Source organism: Desmodus rotundus, chromosome 5 (assembly GCF_022682495.2).
Source record: "Desmodus rotundus isolate HL8 chromosome 5, HLdesRot8A.1, whole genome shotgun sequence".
Taxonomy (NCBI): domain Eukaryota; kingdom Metazoa; phylum Chordata; class Mammalia; order Chiroptera; family Phyllostomidae; genus Desmodus; species Desmodus rotundus.
In genome coordinates this window covers 27,140,150-27,161,788 of record NC_071391.1, presented here as the reverse complement: position 1 = coordinate 27,161,788, position 21,639 = coordinate 27,140,150, and the positions used below count along the sequence as shown (strand labels likewise).

General features: G+C 41.1%; 1 protein-coding gene across 1 annotated transcript in view; it reads right to left on the bottom strand.

Annotated features, from left to right (window-relative positions):
* The window catches only part of LGR4 (leucine rich repeat containing G protein-coupled receptor 4), a 95,312-nt gene extending 79,519 nt beyond the window's left edge, over nt 1-15,793 (bottom strand). Inside the window, exon 1 of the mRNA XM_024559079.4 lies at nt 15,098-15,793. Within this exon, the coding sequence (XP_024414847.2) occupies nt 15,098-15,282 (185 nt within the window). The 5' untranslated portion in view covers nt 15,283-15,793. The remainder of the gene's footprint in view (nt 1-15,097) is intronic.
* Between the last annotated feature and the right edge of the window lie 5,846 nt (nt 15,794-21,639).

Below are 21,639 nucleotides of genomic sequence, written 5' to 3'. Positions count from 1 at the left end.
TTTTAATTTCTTGCAGAAAACAGGTATTTTCAAATTCCATAAACTTCCACAAAAAAATGACAGAACTCCCCTTGATGTTGTTGCTGTGAAGTAAAAATATGCTCAAGGAAAACTTTGCTCATGTCCATTCCTTACTTTAAGGCTCTAGATGCAACTACACCTGCAGTATAAACGAAACAAAATAGAACAAGGACATCCCTCTTCCTGCTTACTGTTTTTACAGTCACCCTGTCCTCCCATCTCTAACTCTAGCAACCACTGACCTGTTTGTTCTCTGTCACTACACTGTTGTCATTACTAGCGTGTGCTAAATGGAATCATATTGCACATAAAACCTCTTGAGACTGGCTTTTTCACTCAGCATAATACCCTTGCAATCCACCCGCACTGGTGCCTGTACCAATAGTTTGTTCTCTCATTGCTGTGCACTATTCCACTGTGTTAATGTACCAGTTTATTATGGCATATATTGATTGTATTCTTTTTATGTTTCAGTTAAGTCACCATTATGACGTGGGGAGAAACTTTTTAAATCTTGTTTTGCCATTGCTTAAGATGAATTCATATTCCAATACATACTGACTGATAATCTTAATCAGTAATTATCTTAATCACTTCATTCAAGACTTCCCTGAATAGCCTACTTAAATAGTGAGCCCCCTTCATCCTGCTTTATTTTCCTTGACAGTACTTAACATCACCTGACCTTATGTTTTCATTGTGTTTATTTTTTTTTATCATCTACCAGCACACCTACCCCACTCCATGCCGGGTAAGCTACATCAGGGTAGGGATGCTGTCAGATGTCATTAGTATCTGTGTCCCCTGCACTGAGAGCAGCTCCTAACACATAAAGCACTTAATAAACATATGTTGATCAAATTAGTTTAAGTATTGACATTATTTCAATAAGTAATTATTACTTTAAAGTTGAAGGAGTATTGATTCCGTGAGCCATTATACAAATATTAGTAGCTCTCAAAACATTGTTTGAACTGGTCACATTATTTGCATGAAACTTTTTTATTCACCTCTACAAATTTACTACTTCCTACAATTTCAATAAAGTACAGACCCATGAAAGACTGGTCAAAGGCAAAGAAAAAGAACCAGAAATGCTACCACCTGACGAGCAACCTAAGTCAAAAGTCTTAAGTGTCAAAGGGTTTACATAGTCAAAGAAAAGACCATCAATTCAGATAATGAGCTTCCTTCTGCTTTGGTTTGTTTTTAGCCTACTCTGGAGGACTACCTATGGTCCTGGGCAAGTCATACGACTAAATGTAACTGGTTTCCTTCCCTGCTGAATGGAGAATTTCACCAAATCAACTGCTTTCTACCACTTCTTAAAAGAAGTAGATGGAGAAAGGAGGGAAGGTCTGAAAGATATTAGCAAGACTTTGGTGTTATGACATATGTAATTGAAAGGTTTAGCAAATAATGAACAGATATCAGGTCTATAAACATGTAAATGTAAACATATGTCCTTAGGGAAAATGGACTTTTTGTTTCCCCCATGGAAAAACCTCGCCTTTCTGATGAGTGGTCCATAACACACACAGAGTTTTAAGACCACTGCACCAGATGACCTTGAAGATTTAAGTCCAAATTTACATTCTAAGAAGCTGAGAACACTTCAAAACAGATGTAACCTCTCCAAAACGAATTCTTCATCTATAAAATGAGCAGTTCATGATATTGATGGCACGCAAGATAGATGAGTAGCTACATCCAGAAGCGGCACTGAAGGGCACTGTCATATAACCCACTCAACCAAATAACCCTGGTCGGCAAATCCAAGACTCATCACCCCATCTGCACATTTCATTTATTACCTGTGTATCCTCAACACCTATGGTTTCTCCATCCCTAAAATGGAGAAAATAACATAACAGCATGTACTTTAGAGAGATAATCCACATGAAGCACTTTTCATAATGGTTGGTACTCAATAACACTAATTATAATTAGCATCTGAGTTAATAACAAAATGATGCTGCTGGCTTACCTGAATGGCAAAAGAGACCATTAACAAGCTCTTAATAACAAAGAATGCAACATAAGTGACATGAAGAAGCAAAAAACGCTTCCAGGAGAAGGTAACCTTGAAGTCACCCAGTAAATGACTATCCAGGATGGGGCTGACTGTCACCAGTGCATTCAAAATCAAAACTGCAGCCACAGATTCAGTCATGAACAGACCTGCCGCTAAAGGAAGGAACACACAGACCCAAGCGGGAACCCATCTAGTCTGTAAAATATTAACAGTTTAATAAACATCAGCTCACACAATCAACACAGTGTTCAGGTCAACTAAAGAGTACCAACGGAATTAATACCAAGTTGACCAAATGAAATGCCTTGGGAAGAAAAAAGGGCTCATGGGTGATTCACTTTTAAGCTGACTTCCCTATAAAAACATCTTCAACAGGAGAGGCAGGAAATTCCAGTGAGTGAAAGGGAGCAGCTATATGGAAACCATCATACTTTGCTTTTTAATTCATTTCAGGGTTTTGGTTTAAAGAAGCACATTCAGAAACCTCCTTAAGAAACAGAAAAGTGAGCATGCGAACAGATCTGGTCCTCACACACCATCTACGTGAATTCCATGAAAGGAAGAAAAGCACACGACTGGTATTTTCCTTGCACAGAAAAATGTTATTGACATAGAAAATGATACGAAAGATTTTAAGTAGGGATGTACACAAAGCAAAGAGTCTAAGTGAGAGAAATCTTAAAATTCTGCTATGAATAAAAGATAATTTTACACGGTGAACAGATTACATAGAGGTTGCTCCCCAATCAAATCAGTCTCTCAAGGTTGTATATGTATGTGTGTGTGCTTCGTCGGGGTGTTTTATTTTCAGTTCTGGTTTTCCCCCTGTAAAAACCTGTAGCTTCTCACCACGTCATTTCTCATTTTACCTTTTCCTCTTCTGATAAGCTCTGTCAACTATCCAAGCAAACTACAAACTAAACTCGTGAGTTTTACAAACCAACAACCACCCACTAACTGTGGGACTACTGAGCAAGTTACCTAAGCCTTTCAAATTTCAGTTTGTTCACCTATAAAATGAGAACCACGCCAGGGACCTAGACGGTTCCTGGTAGAAATTAGTGTTAAAACATGTAACATACCTAATCCACAAGTAGGCCTAGCAATTCCTCACCAAACTTCCATTTTTTTAAATCAGATTTTCCAAACATGGTTACACTAATAATTCAGTTTTTTCATGGCAAGCAAAATGCCCCACCATCTACAGAAGTCATTGGGGGCACCATAGTAATGGCAGGGTATCAAAAAGGGGGCTAAGAATTCTCTTTTTAAAAGTACAGACATTTAAACAAAATCAGTTTTCACAGCTTCTGCTAATACTGGATATGTACCATGCTAACAGCATATTGAGGCTCTAATTAGTGATCAAACCTATACCTCTAAGACATTAAAATCGAAACCAACACTTCCTTACTAACCTATACTTATTAGCACATGACCCAGGATTTCACTCCTGGGTATTCACACAACTAAAATGAAAACCTACATTCATACAAAAACCTCTGTGTGAAGATTGTATTGGCTTTTTCTAATTACCAAAAACTGGAAACAAGGCAAATGTCTCTCAACCGGGGAATGGGCGAATTGTGGCACATTCACATGTAGTGAAATGCCTCTCAGCATAAGAGTGAACATTTTGTGTGGATATATGCAACATTGTGTTGCATATATAGAATCTTCAATATGTACGCAAGAAAAGCCAGGCACAATACTACATTGTTTTGTTCCATTTATAGAGCATTCTGGTAAATGCAAAGCAATACACAATGAGAGACCGCAGGGCAGAAAATAGATCATCAGTTGCTAGGGAGGGTAAAAGGAGTTGAGTACAAAGGACACAGGGAGTGATGGAAATATTCTAGAATCAGGGGTGTCCAAACCACAGCCCATGCATGGGCCATATGCGGCCCAGAATGGCTATAAATGCGGCCCAACACAAAATCATAAATTTACTTAAAACATTATGAGATTTTTTTTTGTTTTCATTAGTGTTTATGTATTTAACGTGTGGCCCAAGACAACTCTTCTTCCACTGTGGCCCAGAGACTCCAAAAGGTTGGACACCCCCGTCTGACAGTGGTGGTGATTATATTACTATGTACATGTCAAAATTCACAGAACTACATACTAAGACTGAGAGGTTTGGGGGAGTTTTCCTTATAACTTCACAGTGATGAAGATCAGTCAAGTAGTCAGTTAAAGATGGAAGACAGAACATCTCGGATCCAACTAACTGATTTAGGATGAAAGTACAGGAGTACGAAAGGAAAGGGGGAACCACAAATAGACTCATTTGTGAAGAACCATAAAACTTAAACTTTTAAAAATGTAATTTTCCAAGAGCCAACAAATTTGAACAAAATCTATTATTATCAAGTACTGCAAAACGAATTATTCTTTTGAAAAAATGTGAAAGGCGGTCATTTCTAGTGGCACACTGTTTTACAGCTAATGGGCAGTAATATACCAAGAACCATCAAAAATACTTGCCAGATGAGATGCATATATACATTTAACTATTTGGCTGTATCTGGTATAAACCAGGAGCTTACTTCCTTCTAGATAAGTCATCAACTCCTGTCAAAGCCAGCCCGCACAACTAGGAAACAATGAAACCAGAAATTCAGGCTGGGGTAACTGGAGGGTTAGAAAGGACCCTGACGAAATGTATGTCATTCTTCTGCCGAAGTCATGAATCTTCTCATCTTCGGATGTTGTGTGGCTTTTGGGTTTTTTTTTCCTTCTTCCAGAATATCACCTCAGCCGGGGTGGTGGCCAGGGGCAAATTCTTTTAACACAGAAGACAACCTGAGAATGACAGCAACTGATGGACCCCTCTCTTGCACATTCTTGGTCTTCTCAGTGTCACACCTGCTCACAAGCCTCCACACCGTGGATTCAGATGCCACAAAGCCAAGTCGTTAATGCTTGCTGAACTGAAACCAAGTCCCCAAGTAGAAGGCTGGTTCTGGGCAACAAAAACATTTATAGGTCAATGAAGCAGTGCTCAGCTAGTGTGGGAAAGATCCATTGATCTCCTTCTGTGAACTGACAAGAGACACGTAAAGGCAAATAGTCCTCAAGGCATGTTCTGCATTCTTCGTTCCCAACTCATGCATCCATCTAACACACACCACACATCCAACCTGGGAAAACAGCATCCACATGTCATGCACACACATGTACACATGTGCACAGACTCGCTGCCTTTGGTGAAATATATAATTGAGTAGAATCCCCGCCATGGAAGCGGGTCACACAAACTTAATTCAATCTGGTATTAGAAACTCATTTATCAGGAACACGGATCCCTTCTCCACAGAATGTAATGGAGCTTTGGAAAATACAGTTTGATTGCTAACAGCAGAGCCTGTGGTTAGCGCACAAACTTGCCAACCTTCCATAAAGCATGAAGCCTTCTGCTGCGTGCCCTCCCTGCCTCAGACTGTTTGCAAAGGACAGGAATGAAATATTCCATATGTTTTCTTTGTCGGTGACATGGCTATTGAAAGCAAGGCCACGGTAGTCTCCCTGCTGAGGGACTGGGTCAAGCTATTCATGTGTAACCAGGCAGATGTCAAGATGGTAATGGGAAAAACATCTCAAACTTTTTCTTTTTTTAAAGAAAAAGACCCAGGGTAGAAAATGCACAACTATATTTGAACCACTCGGCCAATCTAAATAGGTTCTGAGTGCTGTTGCATACATTAGCTGCTGCTCTGGCTTTATAATTCACTTTCCAATCAGGTCTGAATCAAAACCCAGACGAGTTTTTAAAGTTTCAGAAGAAGATTTAACTGTGCTTAACATGAATGCCATGTTAACTTTTTAGAAATACAAAAGATTTTAAAGAAAGGAATTTAGTCTAAAATTACTTTTAAGGTAATAAGCTTTTCTTGATCCACAAAGCAAGAGCATTATTTATTAGTTTCAAATGTAAAAAAAAAAAATACATAGGCAACCAATAATTGGTCAAATATCATTTTCAAAGTACTTTTTAGAAAGGTCTCTCTAATCTTCATATTTCTAGGAACAAAGTGATGTCAAGAAACAAGAGCACAGCTAAACTGTCCATCCTGAGTAAATCTCAGCCATCGCCAACATGGAAAGTGGCCTGCGAACCTATCGGCAGCACTCATTGGCATGAGGGTTCCCTAAGAGTTAGTGCATTTAATGAAAATCCTCAGTCTTCCAAAGTCTGCAAGCAGAAAATTAGTATCTAAAGATCATACTAACACTGTCTAGGGTCCTTTGCCCTTTTGACGTGAGAAGAAACACTGTTCCCCTGTTGGGACAGCACCTGGCTCCTTGACCAGCCACCTCAGGAAAGCAGTGCCAAGTCACAGAGGAAAAATACGATGTCCCCTGAGCTCCCTCCTCCAGAGCAACTCTACCTCTCCAGCATCAGGCTTTCTGGGTAGAAGGGGAGTCACACCACCTACGAGACGGTATCTTGATAAAAACCTGTCTGCTATTCTTTCTCCACCAGAATCTTCATGGTTTTCTAAATGAAAACTCTGCCAGAGGAGTAGTCTCTCTTTCATTAACATAGTGGCTCACCTGTGCCATTTACAACAGGATTTGAACCTGATACACATTCAAAAAACCAGAGAAATCGAATTTAGAATTTGAAGTCATAAGATGAAAACATACATATCCAACTGCTTAGTCACTCCCAAAAGAAACAAAAAAATTGGGTGCTGTCACTCAAAGAGACCATGCTTTAGAGTTTCCTACATGGGACCCTTGAAGATAAAGTCACGCTGTCTTTTTGCAGATGGCAAAGCCAGTGCCTAAGGGGTTAAGTAAAATGGCCAAGCTCACAGACTTAGGGACTCAGGGGTCTTCATTCCTTGTGTCACACTCTCAAAAACAAAACCATTTCTGAAGGCCTGTTTACAAAAATATGCCTATAAAAAGAAAACTGGCGCGTGGATGGTGACATAAATAGCTGGCTTACATGATCATGGACTCAAAATGACCTTGGAGAGAACAGAAGGCCAACAAGAAAACTTTTCTTTATTACAAAGATAGAAAAATATTAAGAATTTTAGAAACCTAATGAAAATTACAGGAATTAGTAGAAGCAGCCCAGCAGTTATAAAAACTGGTATTAAGTAAGATAAACTACCAAATATAGTTAGTAAACCCATGAGGTGTGATTTTTAAAGGATACGAAAATATTTGAGGTATATTAAATGTATTTAATATTCCCTTCTTAACTCTGATCAAGTTATATGAGAATTCTGTATATGCTTCGATTCATGTGAGATATGAAGTGCTTGAAGAGGACCCAAGGGGCAATTATAACATTCAGAAAATGCAAAGATCAGGCCCTGGCCAGGTAGCTCAGTTGGTTAGAGCATTGTCCTGATACACCACAGTTCTGGGTTCAATCCCCAGTCAGGGCACAAACAAGGATCAACCAATGAATGCATAAATAAGTGGAACAACAAATTGATGTTTCTTTCTCTCTCTCTCTCTGTCTCTCTCTCTCTCTCTCTGTCATACACACACACCCTTCCTCTCTAAAATCAATTTTATAAAGAAAATGCAAATACCAGATTAATCTAGTGTTTAAAACAGAAGCACACACAGAGAGTCTTCAAAAACATTCAGAAACCATTATTTGTTTTCTCTCCAACCGCTCCAGAAAAGAGTCGATAGGCTTTAGAATACTGAATTTTTAAGGTGTTAAGTTATTCAAGACAGAGTGCTCTCCTTCGCTGGAGAATTTTCTTCTGCAAGAAAGCAGCCCTCTGAGACGGATCACACACACGGGACGGGCGACAATTTAGAACAGAGCGGCAAGCACAGGTCTTCTTTCTCCTGAGAAAATCTAGGCCACCAAGCCTTTCACACATTTTCCACATATTTTTTTTCTGAGAGCCTCTAAGCATGAAGCATACCCCTTAGGAACATGGAAAAACCAGGAAGTTAATCAACACCCCAAGCCAATGAGTTTGAGAAAGGGCTGTGACTTGGAAGCATACCTCCTGTCCTGCACCTTCAAAACAAGGAACGTGAAGAAAGGGAGAATTAATAACATCCATCTACCTTCCTAGGAAAATAGCTCTAATCAAGCTGCTCAGGGGAGTCTCAATGTCACCGCGTGGACTAAGTCACTCTGCGGTCTATACTAGGAGCTACAGTAAGAACTTCACAGCCTGAGGGGAACGGAGAAGTGAGACCAGATGCGATTCCAGGCACATTGCTTGGCCCTGCGTAGTACAGCTCCAACGTAAAGGTGCCATCTCCCTGCCAGTTTCTGTCACTCTTCCTAGGAGGGAAAATTTCCCCAGATAAAACTTTAAAATATATACTGGAATGGGGAAAATCCAACTGGGGATTTTTCTGGATAGCAAGTTCCAAAATCTGATTGAAATATCAGAAATAGTTTATGGATAGAGTGCATTGAGATTTCATTCTTTCAATGGTCAGTGTTATATTTAAAACTGTTTTTAAAACATGGCTACATTCTTCTACTGTAAAAATAGAGAAGGAAAACACTAGCTAAAGGGGCTTACATATAACCTTTACTTACATTGGCCCAGAACACTTAAATACAACGTAAATGTGAAGGACAGAGTCTCACTAAGTATCTTGAGATGTATCAGACATGTTTCCGCCACACACATCACTAGCACAAGCAACAGGCCAGCCTGAGATCTAAACGTACACCCATTCTTGGCCCAGCTGCCTCCCAAAATATCTATGGTTTACATTTCCTTACAAGGATATTCTTATATTCCAATGGACCGACATGTCGCCACAGGGAATTGGTCCAATGCTTTCTCCATAAGACCTTTTAGTACGGAAGAGCGAGGAGAACTATAAAAATATATATCTTAAAAAATATTAATTTCCTGGATTCTTAGAAGGGCATCCCTGAATTTTAATCACTTGCATCTAAAATAAGAGATGCATAATGTCAAATTTTGCTCCTGTGCTTTTTTGACAATTAAAATATGTAGTGGTATCAAAACATGCTTTACAGACTAAAAACAGCCACCTCAAACATTCAGTGTCAAGTGCTTGTACATCACACAGAACACTTCAGAATGCTTTCAGAATCTTGCTAAAAACCGTCTCAGTCATATACATAGTTTAATAGCAAATACTTGTGTATGGGTGGGTGAACCAAGAGTACATACAATATAATTCCATCTTGCCATTTAAGGGGGTTACCTGAGTGCTAACTTGCTAATGTCTTTAGCAAGTCGTAAAGTTATTGAATGTATATGAACTACAAAGTCATGATCTGTCTCCTACCAGGATTGATTTCTCAACTCAGTTTTGAACTCACCTAATATCAGACAATAGAGCTGACACCTCACCTACAGTTTAACCATTAAGCACTTAAACACACACACACACACAAATGTCAAGAAAGGCAGACAAATCAGCCTTCGTGTAAGAGTACTGATTTGCTAAGTGCCCTAGATCTTTCTTTTTTACTGACAGAATTTTAAAATAGAGCCTTCTATTATCCTCGATGAAGCTTAAAAAAAAAAAAAACTACACTTCACTGAACATAGATGGGGAAAAAGGGAAAAAGTTGCCCATGGTTCTTTTAGGTATAGAAAAACAAGCTTTAGCATTGCCAAAAACATGAAGGCTGAGGGAGGCAGTTAGAGCAAGCTGTGTAACATATTCTAAAGCCAAAACCTTGAGATCTAGTTTTAAAAATTAAAAGGGCTCAGCTGTCTTATTAAAAACACTGGAAGTTACATCAGTTATTTTTCAGAGTGAAGGGCACAGTTGGCAGGGTTTAACTTTTAATCCAGGCCTACCCATACCAACAGATACTGTGCTTTATGTAAATTTATATATATTTTATAGAGAAAAAGTGAGGGACAGTCTTAGAAAAATGTCAATAAGTCACTACAGGGTTCTTAAAAGTTTGCCTTCTATTCTACACAGATTCAGAGAATCTGAAAGCAGTGACAAACATCAGCCGTCATCTGTTCCAATATCCATTATTTATTGATGAGAAAATGAAAATATAAGGATAGACACAACCAAAGAGTCCAGAAACCATAATCCAGACTTGCAGGCTGTCAGTACTTTAAACTATTTAGAGATGACTAAAATAAGAATTTGAGAGATAGACTAACAGAGGCCAAGAAAATAAATGCCTAAACTTGCCTGGATCCACCTACTAGTACAGAACTTTGATCTTCCCTAAGAGATTAAGTTGTCAATGTTACCTTACAACTCCAATGTTGAGAGCCAAGTGCCTGGACAATAAATGCTTGTGATACCATAACCGTCTTTAGCATTTAGGTTCGAATGAAAATCGTAAAATATCAGTGGTAATCACAAGCCTTAAGGAGCCCAGAATGAGAGAATTACTGGTTCCAGTCCTAGGAGTTACTCAGACCACACCCAGCACATTGTTGCCTTGTGAGGCAGTGAGTTCCCCATTCAGTGGAAACATTTCTCCAGTAGAGTTGGGCAACTAAAGTTTCCTTAGTGGGTGAGAGTCCATGATTTAAGCACCTATACTTACCAGGGCAAATCCTAGAAGTGTATTTTAAAAATTAAATTAAATAGAAATAGAATTCTTGGCAGTAAGAGCTGTTTACTTTCTTGTTTGAAGGTGAAGAAACTAAGGGCCTGAAGGGTTACGTACGTGACACTCTCCAGGTCCCTCTGTATTCCCAGCAGAATGCCCTTTCCTCCCTTGTAGTTAAACAGAACCCAGGAGTTTGTAAGGTACAGGATCTAAGGATGTTCATATATTGGCCTTGTTGAGAACCAAGTTCACCTCTATACACAATACAAATATATCTCTAGAAAGACACACCACACAAACTAAGCTAACAATGACATTGACAGATGGTAATACAGATGGTTACAGACAAATCAAGAAATGTCAAAACTCTACCATCAAAAAAGGTATAAACATTTCATCACTGACTACTGACCTGCTAGGGAATGCACCAGACACTGGAGGAAACATTAGAAAATATTTTTGTTTGTTTTTATTGATTTTATTATTAAGAAAATAGTTTAAATGATACTATTAAAAGAAGAGAGGTGTTTGGTGAAGTAAAAAAATAAAATAAAACCTTAGTGAAGAATCTCAGATGATGCTTCCAAAAGAAGAAAAAAAAACAACAGATTATTTTAAAAAATACTTCAAAGTCCCTCAGGTAACCCATCAATTTTATATAGAAAGCTCGATAACCTGCCCATGTACAGGATATTCACACTGTGAAGGTTAAAGAGATTATGACTAATTATATGGAAGTGAGGACATTGAGTAACTTTTTGTACATTATCCAAATTACTGAAACAGGGTGATTTTATTTTCCAAGTGTTAAGCCATACCCACAGGAAACAAGCAGGGCTATTCTACCCTAGAAAAGCGCCTTAGCTACTCATGCATTCTGCAACAAGTCTCCACGGCAAATTTCCTAACACACACTTCCAAACACAAAGAACTCCTCCTCCAAGTGAGTGGTAATAAATGGGCTTCTGCAACTTCAACGAGAATTGTATCCTGCTACTCCTGGGATCTTTTCATGAGAGGATCAGAACATGATCCTCACCTTGCCATCCTAAAATTGTGCAAGAATTATAAAATCACAGAACCTCTGGAAGCTACAAGCAGCCTTAGATATAATCTAGTGAATCCAATTACTTCATTTTTCAGAGGAGGAAATTGGGACACACACACAAAGTGGAATGACTTGCCCAAGGCCACACAATCACTTAGTGCCAAGGTCGAGACAATGATCAAGGGCTCAGATGCACCCTCGTCGCCACGAAGCCACAGAAACAGCCTTTATGATCTTAAAACTGTGCACCAGACACAATCGAGGACATGGAGGCTTGTGTTCCAGGTTCACGGTTCTCAGACTTTGTGGCAATGACACACGTACCACTGGACAACTGTGCACCATTCCCTCCCTACCATCCTTGTGACTTCATCTCTTTCTGCCCGAGTCAAGAATCTGGGAATGTAGGTGATTAAGAGTGACTTTATTACCATAATACAGGAATAACTTTCAATCCTTTTGACAAAATAAACTTTGAAATGTTAATACTAGTAAGTAAGAATACTTCCTTTAAAACACTTTAGGGTGAATTGTGACAAGCCAGTGCATTGCGACGCACAGTTGAGAAATGCTGCGAAACATAAAGAATCGCTACAGGTGCAGCAAACGGTGTGAACTCGGGAATCCCATGACAATCCTGAGGATTACCACTGACTCTGCCCCCAGCCTCAGATAAAGCAGCTTTCAGCAGGAAACAAACACTGTTAGACTGAACAAGTTTAAACCAGCCTGAAGGAGAAGGAGCAAGTATCCTCTCTCTGGGGCCTTCTCAGACCCGGACAAAGACTAAGTGGTGAGAAGGCTGAATTTGGCATACGCGTGTGGGAATAGCGTTGGAATTCCAATTCCCCCTAGTTCTGCCCCTCGGCATGGCCTTGAGTCCTTATTTACCCACTGCAACATTTTTAAATGCCTCCCATGGACTGCAGGTGGGGGTAAAATGAAACCCCTGCTCTCTGTCAGTTCTGGGGTCTCCAAGTGGGATGCACACACCCCTGAGATAGGTGAAGGCACACTACTGAGGAATGAGAAGAAAATGAAAGTACTTTGGTTAATAATTACAGTCTCATCTCTTTAACTTCCATTCTTCTATTTGTAATTTTATATTTAACACAATTGGTCCTGATGAACATGCTCCAGAAATTAGGAGTCTGTGCACTGAAGTTTGGGAACCATGGATCTGGTCCCTTGGTATATAACTGAAACTTGCTAAAGCTGTGATGGGAGAGCATATTTGGAAAGAGACCTCCGATGAGCCCAAGGGGTCCTGTAAGATGCAGCAGAGTGTACAGACCCACAGTACCAGCCCCTCCCCAACTTCGCTTTTGAGAATCACTGAACTAGCTGGTTTCCCCAAATGCAAGCATACTGCCCTTGAAATGCCCTTTAGATGGGGTGGTCATACACTGTATGCTTTTGAGGGTGAAATGAAGAGTATTAGGGTAAAATAAGGATGTACAATCACTGTATCTATAGGTCAAGGTGGAAGAATATATAACACACTTGCTCACCACTTGTAGCTCAGAAAGTGCTATGATGATGATAGTTTAGGCAATTTAATCTGGACTGGTGCCAGTTATTTTTGTTTCCCAAGCCACGAACAATATACTTTCTAATGCTCAAGGTTGAGAATACAGCATTTCACTACCTTCAGTGAATCCTAAAGGAAGATGCCTGACACTGTACAGAGAGGAGTGTGCTCTCATAAAAACGTGACATTTCTTTGTGGTTTTAGGTACTAATGTAAAATAGCCCTTTTTCTTATAGGGTAAGCCTACTCATTAAACTCGAGGAATCTGCTAAACAAGGTCTTTACAGTGATCAAAACGGTAAAATTATGCTTTTCTATTACAGAGAGGCTCTACAGAGGTTGCAGGTAAAAGACAGCTCTCCTGAGCCAATTTCCTAAAAGTTTCAAGAAGACCTGGGGAAAAAAATAGCCCAGTCCTCTCTACTACTCAGGTCTTCTTTCCCTCACTTCCCCTCATTTCCACTATGACTTTCCCACTTAATGTGCCTTTGTGGGCAAACTGTTCTTCAGTACAAAGTGAACTTTTTTCAGTGTAAAGGTAAATTACACGATACTGAAGGGAAATGTCTTCAAAAACATAAGTAACATCTGAGATTGGGGAAAAAAACTGAGAAAGGGACTGGAGGCCAAAGAATGAGACAGGTTCCGAGGTAATAACCCACACTAGAGGGCACGCAGAACATGTCCCACTACCCACCTGGAAATACAACACTCAGGCCTGCAGAGAAAGGATTTCTTCACCAGGTCTGTTATTCCTTTAAAACTGTCTATTTCTAAGAGGTCCCTTTCAGTAACTATAAGGTAAAAGGAAACTCCCTTTACTCAAGGGCCTCTCAGAATCCCTTTCTCTCTCAAACAGTTTTTTCACTGCTCTAGATTTAATCACTCAGCTGGCCACACAACACAAGAACAAGAGCATACAGCAAGTCCGGCACTCAATTACCTTATTCTTTCTCTATTGGTGGCATTTCCCAATGCCACCTCCAAGACAGATTTCAGATACCTCTTCTTCTCTGAAGGGAATGTCTAAAGCTCTCTGGTCCCCAGTTGAGGAGGGAGATTTTAAGTCAGAACCATTTGAGTGTTTTCCCACCACAGGCAGCCCAAAAGGAAAGTTCTGCTGGCCACGGTACAGGAGAAAACTGCTGCCTACCTTTCCAATTGGGCAGAACATACGCTCTGCAACTTTTTCTTCCACCATCCTGTCCTTCAGGTTAGAATTCCTTCTTGAAAACGTCTTGTTGGGTAAGAAGTGTATTTTCACCAAGAGAAACCTGCAATTTCCCCCTCCTTCTCCCTCATTCTGGCCTGTTTTCCCTGCCCACTCCAGAGAGCCCTGGCGTTTGTTGGTGAGTCCAGAGTGGAACTAGACCGAGGTGCCAGATCGCTCTACCTGGATAGGGCCAAAATGGAAGGAGGATCGCCCTGAGGTACAGGTGTTTCTTCTCCCCATATGCTAGAATCCAGGAGGCTCCAGGTGCTTCCCCAAGAAACGTGCCTGCTTCTGCAGACTTAGGCCAAGTTCTAGGCGCCCTCACCCTGCCGACTGCAAACCTCTTGCCAGCTGAGCAGGGGCCCGCGTGAAATGGGAAGGTCGCACAAAAAAGGGTGCCAGGGGCAAGTGTTTCCAGATTCCTCCCTCCTCCTTGGCCCCAGATACCCAGGCACACTTGGTGGTGGGGGGTGGGAGGTTGACTGTGCCCGAAAAGTCTGAAAAAAGAGCTACCTCCAGCTCGGACACAGACTGGCCAACCCTGGAAAGCCCGCGGCGCCGGAGTTGGTGCCAAGCACCCACACACACAGGTGACGGGCGCCCCCCTCCTCGAGACAGTAGGGTGGGGTGGGATTGACCACTGGCTCCGCCCCCCCACACCGACCCCCAGTCCTCCTTCCTTCGATCCCGCTTCCCCCCGCGCCCCGTCCGCCCCCACCTCCCACACTCACAGCGCTAGGGTGAAGGCGCTGAGCCCCTCGGGCACGGACGTCAGCCCCTTCCCGGAGCAGTCCACCCGACGGTCGCCGTCGCAGCTGCAGGGCGCTGCGCAGAGAGGCGGCGCCGCGCCGCTGGGCTCAGTGGAGCAGCCCAGCCCCAGGGCGAGGAAGCACAGCAGCCCCAGCGGGCCTGGCATTGCTGCGGCAGCCTTCTGAACCGGCCTCTCCTGCGGCGCCGCTCGCTCGGCGCGCCTCCGCTGCCCTCCGACGCCCCCAGCCGCCCCCGGGCGGCCGGCCTGCGGGTTGGAGCCGCGGCTCTCCTGTCTCGGCGGTCACGCGGGCTCGGCCCCTTCAACAGTCCGCGGCAACAGCGCAGGGACGCGGCGCTCCGGAGTTTCGCCCTTCCCGCTGCTCCATGGAAGCGCTGAGGCAGCCCTGCTCCTCTTGCGGCTCAGGCCAGCCGGCCGGGCCGGGCGCAGCTGCGGAAACCGCGCTCTGCCATCGCACCCGCCTCCCAGTCCCGGCCTCTCGCCGCAGCCGCTTTTCAAGGTTGCGGAGCGCAGCCTTCAGCCATGCCGGTCCCTCGCCCCAGCCCCCGCCCGGCTCTCGCACAAACACCCGGGATCTTTCTAGCTCGCTAGCCGCCGCGACTCGATCTCCTCCCGTCCTTTTCCCTTCTAGGGTTGCACGCTCGGGTTCCCAAGCCCCCAGCCGCTGGGTTATGCAAATCACTTAGGTACATGCAAAACTAACCCTTCTCCCGGAGCGCCATTGGCCCGGGGAGGTCTCGAGCTCATTACTATGCAAGAAGTGTAGTCGCCATTGGTCAAGAGCGGGACCAGAGGGGCGTGTTTATCGGGCCTGAGTGACAAGGTTGTGGTGGTGGTGGTTCAAGGCAAAAATCCCTGACTTGGCTCGATTTGTGTGGCAGGTTGTGAGTTGAAGGTGGAAGGATCTAAAGACGTGGAGTCTGGTTTTTCCCTCCCCCACCCGTCGTCTTCCCTCTGCAGAAATTGGATCTCCTAAATTGGATGACCTGAAAAATAGAACTTGCCTCCAGCATTCAGTTAAGTTTCAAATGACTCTCCACTGTTAAACGGTCGAGGACTTTGGGAACTATGCAAATAGAAAAAAAAAATAAAAAGATTTTGAAGAAGAGAGTCTCCCTTAATCTGACGTAAATATTTGAGTTTTAGCTATATAGCAAATTAAAAGTGTACCTTCTCAAGCCTCTCACTTCATCTGAGGTCTCTAAACCTATCTTGATATGTGCTTGGTAGCTAAATCCCAGTAATTCTGTACCATTGAGGATAAGAATTTTGGCGACCGAAATTCAGACTGCTTTCTCATATGCTTTAAAATCCTAAAACATGGGCATTTATTTTGTAAGGATCAAAAGAGTTGATATTTCTGAATACTGGACAGTTTGTCCAGACAACAAAAGGTTTGAGCGATGACTACCACTCAGAAGCCCTCAGCAACTTTGATGTTAATTATCAGCATTCCTTCCTCCTGTGGACTTGTGTGGGTTAATAGACCCCACAGAATCATTATTTGTATCAAATACTGCTTTATGGGCACCTCCTTTCTTGCTTTTTACTATGCCTTTGGTTGTTTTACTCTATATTAAAGACATTTTCGTGAATAATTTAAGGCAGACAAAGTTAAAAATGTTACCGTCATAAAGTTGACTACTCATGCCATGTAAGTCAAAAAAAAAAAAAAAAAAGAAAGAAAGAAAAAGAAAAAGAAACAAGTTGATGCAGACCTAAACGGAAACATTTTCATTTTTGCATTCAGGCATTTGTGTTTAAAAACAGAACCTTGGTTGTGCACATGGCTAATATACAACAAGTTTACTTACATGCTAGAGAGTCAATGTATACAGATATGCCTTGACTTCAAGTTTTAGAGATTACATATTTCTTCTAATTGTAGGCGTGACAGAGAATTTAAAGATAGATGGACAAACCTCTGGCTTTATAGATAAACAATCTGAGACGCTCAGATACTGAGCTCCGCCAGAGATCATCACAGCAAAATTCCCAGGCTTACGGCTTCTTGTCTGGTCCCCTTGGAGCCTCCCTTATGTTGGCTTCCATTGTTTAAATCATTTCCATTATTTTCTAGCGACTCTCCTAAGTAGATGAAGTGAGGAAAAATGGTATATTTGGATTCTTTAGTTTTCTGCTGTTTTTAAGTAACAATTTTAGACTATACTGATTGATTTTATTTTGCCAATGAACTCATTTCCTTTCTTTTAAAGTAGTGGTTTTCAAACTTTAGTAAGCATAAGAATCACCTGCAAAGTTTGATTAAAAATGCAAAGTGATTTAGGCCCTGGCCAGATAGCTCAGTTGTGACAGCATTGTCCCAATCCACCAAGGTCACACATGGGCTTAATCTCCAGTCAGGGCACATACAAGAATCAACTAATGAATGCATAAATAAATGGAACAACAGAATCGATGCCTCTCTCCCCCGTTCCCTCTCTCCCCCCCTGAAAATCAATAAATAAAAAAAAAAGGAAAGTGATTTAATAGGGCTAGAGTGTAGCATCAGCAATTTGGTGCACATCACACGAATGTGATACAGATGGTCCATGAACCACACTTAGGGAAATTTATGCTTTACTTTCATGGAATAAGATCTTAGGGCTAGCAACGTAGGTGAAAGGAGACCATTTGATTTTAGAAAAAGGAGAGATGTAGATTTTATTGAAGAATAAATTGTTGTTGTCCATCAGATGCAGGTAAAAAAGGGGATTCAAATTTGCAACTTGTGTAAGACAAAATATCAGGAATAAAGGATGTTGGTAGAAAAGAGGTAATTTCTATCAAAGTGTTAGTGTTTCTTCTAGTTGCTACATTACATGTGCTTTGCATTAAAGATAATAGGAAATTAGTTTCCACTTTTTAGATAAGATGTCCTAAGAGAGCAAAACAAACTAGTTTTTAAGATACACTCCCAGATAACTAGAAAAAACAATCAGCTCTTACATAAACCATAAGAACCTAGAAAGATATAGGAATGAACCAAAATTTGATGGCAAGTAAAAGATAAACTTAACAGAGAATCTGCCTCCAGACTGGCTCTTCTTTCTAGTTTTTCATGACTCTGCACGTGTGAATTTGTAGCATCTAATGGATAGATCACAGGACGTGGAGCCTGGCTGCTTTGTTCCTGCATATACTGCCAGTGCTTTGGGGCATTAAAGAAGGCACCCACTTCGGGTGATGTTTTTGTTCGAAGGGCACAGGCTTGTTGCCTAGAGGACAAGCTGAACTTTGGTCCCACTCACCCCCTCACCCAAACACCCTTGTAAACAGAGAGCCTGCACAAGTGTATGCAAAGGCTGTACCTGCTAGGTGAATGCACCCAAGACGCTCCATTATGGAAACAAAAACTTGAGAGACAGGGGAGAGGGGGGCCTCTCTGGCAGTGCTATAATGATTGACTGGATTAAAAGCCCTCGAACATACCAAATTTTACTTTTTATGAAATATTTCCAATTTACAAAAACAACAAAAATCTAAGTTTCCAGCAACCAGCCAAAGAAATAAAATGTTACAAATGAAACTGAAGCTCCCTTTGTACCCCTCCCCAAACATAGTCCTTTCTTTCTTCCTCTCCTTGGGAAGTAAGCCTTTTCCTAAACTTTATAATTAATTCCCATGCATATGTTTATGCTTTTCATATGTGTGTGTCCCTAAACAATATATAGTATTGTTTTGCATATATAAATAATATTATTCTGTACTCTTCTGCAGCTTGCTTTTTTCACTCATCCTGTGATCTTTATTCATAGCCATGAAATCTGTGGCAACAGTTCATTCATTTTCATTATTATATAGTATTCCATTAAAAATTTTTCATTTGGCCATTGCTCATTAATACTAAATTCATTTCTATTTTTTCTAACAATGCTACCATGAATAAATATTCTTATACAAGTGTCCTTATTCATTCATAGATGCAAGAATTTCTGTAAAATGTATTCTGCATGTGTGTGTATCTGAGTGGAATTGCTGGGTCATAAATTATGTGCACTCACCATTATGGGATATTGTCAAATTGCTTTCAAAAGTGACTTAACTTGACCCTGGCCAGGTAGCTCGGTTGGTTAGAGCATTGTCTTGATATGCCAAGGTTGCAGGTTTGATTCCCAGTCAGGGCACATACAAGAAGCGACCAACGAGTGCATAAATAAGGGCAACAGCAAATCGATGTTTCTCTTTTCCTCTCTCTCTCTGGAATCAATTTTAAAAAATGACTGTACTTATTTGTGCTTTCTACAGCAGATAATAAGAAACTCAATTACTCTACATCCTTCAAACAGCTGATATTGTAAGACTTAAATATTTGCAAATCTGATACCTATGAAATGAAATCAAAGTGCAGTTTAATTATTTTTTTTTCTGACGACAGCGGCATCTTCTCACGTACTCAGTGGATATTTGGTATGCTCTCCTATGCATGCCTCTTTGTTTTCTATTAGGTTGTTCATATTGTTTTTATTGTGTAGGGCCAGGTGGTAAATATTTGGGGGCTTAATGGACCATACGGTCTCTATCACAACTCTTCACCTCTGCCACTGAAGCATGAAAGCAATCATAAATAATACAAACACAAATAGATGTGGCTGTATTCCAATAAGACTTTTTTTCTTTTTTTAAAAGCACATGTTGCACTAGTTCTGGCCCCTGGACCATAGTTTCCAGCCCTGTTTTATAGGTGCTGATTCTTTATCAAAATCTGATTATTGAAAACCATTTTCAGGATTATGGAAAACCAGTGGAATGGACCTCAAAGGTGACCACCTTTTTCTGCAAGTTGAGATGAAGTACTTGAAACTTCTGGTCTCCGTGGTGAGCTCATGCTGAAAGTTATATTGCAGAATGGGTCCAAAAGAGCTTTAAAATGCCCCTTTCTGGAATGAATGGCCCGGAAGGTGTTCTGATCACTTAGGGTTTATCATACATTTCATCCAAAATGCACCCCAGGTATCTGACCTGATGCAATCACATGACCCGTGAAAAACAGCGGTTGCCTTTATAAAAGCATAGTGCCAAACCCAGCACCTAAAGTTAAAAGCTGAATATGTATATTAAAAATATGTAAATAAGTGGGGGGGATGGAGACAATTGTACTTGAACAACATAAAAAAAGTTACAAAATAAAATAAATTTCAAAAATAAAAATATGTAAATATATACACACATATATGTGGATATCTACATGCACATATGTAAACATTTTAAAACATAGACTCAGGGGATAAAGAAAGAATATCAAGTCTAATCAGACATCTAATACGCATCTACCAGTTGAGCCCTCAAGATAAATGCTATTGTTTCTATGCTCTGATGCCCCAGCGTTTGTTGTATTCGGGGCTTTGGGATGGAGGAGCTCCCACATTGGGCCGCAGAGGCTTGTGGGCTTAAATAGGTGCTTGTACTTGTATTTCTTTTCTGAGTCTCGATGTCCCTAGAGAGGTCCTATTGTGCACAGGAAATAGCACCTATTTGTTCAGGAATACTTTAAAATAACAACAATCATTTTGAAACACAAAAAAATAGCAATATGAAATGGTTAGCAAAAACATCCTTTTAAGCTAAACCAGTGATTGAATTTGGGCTTCTGGACCCTCTCCCCTCCACACCACCAGGTGCTTGGGCTAGGGTGAGGAGGGTTGCCAGCAGCAAATGCCACCTGTGTAGAACAGATGGAACTCTGGGATATGAGGATGGCAGTGAGGCTTCCAACGGGACTGGCTGAAAGCCATTCTTGAAGACAGCCCTTTTCAAAAACATCACTAAAATGTTTTTAGTCTCCTGACATGCTGTGAGACCCTGAGGCCAGATACTTTTTCCATTACATCTGGGGACCCATATTGACCTCAACTTTTAAAACATTAGGATAAATATCAGAAATAGGCTCCTAGGTATGCCTAATTCTTTCTAAATCTGATTTTCTTTCCCTGATCTTTCCCTTTCAAATCTAACCCAAGTGGAGAATGAGACTCAAGGGAACAACTGCCGAATAACAGAACCGCAGATGGATCCCACAGTCTGAGTGCAGAAACGACTGGTGAGAAACAGAACGAGGCAAAAAAAAAAAAAAAAAAATCTGTGAGTGTTAAAGAAACCAGATGTTGTAATAGAAAAGTAAAGGTCGAAAAATCACGATAGAAAACTGGGAAGATGATCACCTAGTCATGCTGAGAATTTGTTAAGAGGACCAAAGTATTCACACGAAGTTCCATCATGGAATTGGGTTCCTTTTCACACCCTCAAAATTCCAAATAAAACTTTAAGCGTTTTTGAAATATCTTAGTGCAAGACAATTATTTCAAAGAACTGCATGCAAACTCTGTGTATTCCACAAAAAAAAAAACCCCAACATACGCATGCAGAAAAACAGCCCTTGGGGTGGGGCCGAGGATGGCTCTGCTGCTGTGACTGAAACATTCTGGAAAGTTCTTCTTCATCTACATTGACGTATTTGAAAAGAAATCTAGAAGGGAAGGCAATAAGAGATTTTAGACTCAAAGA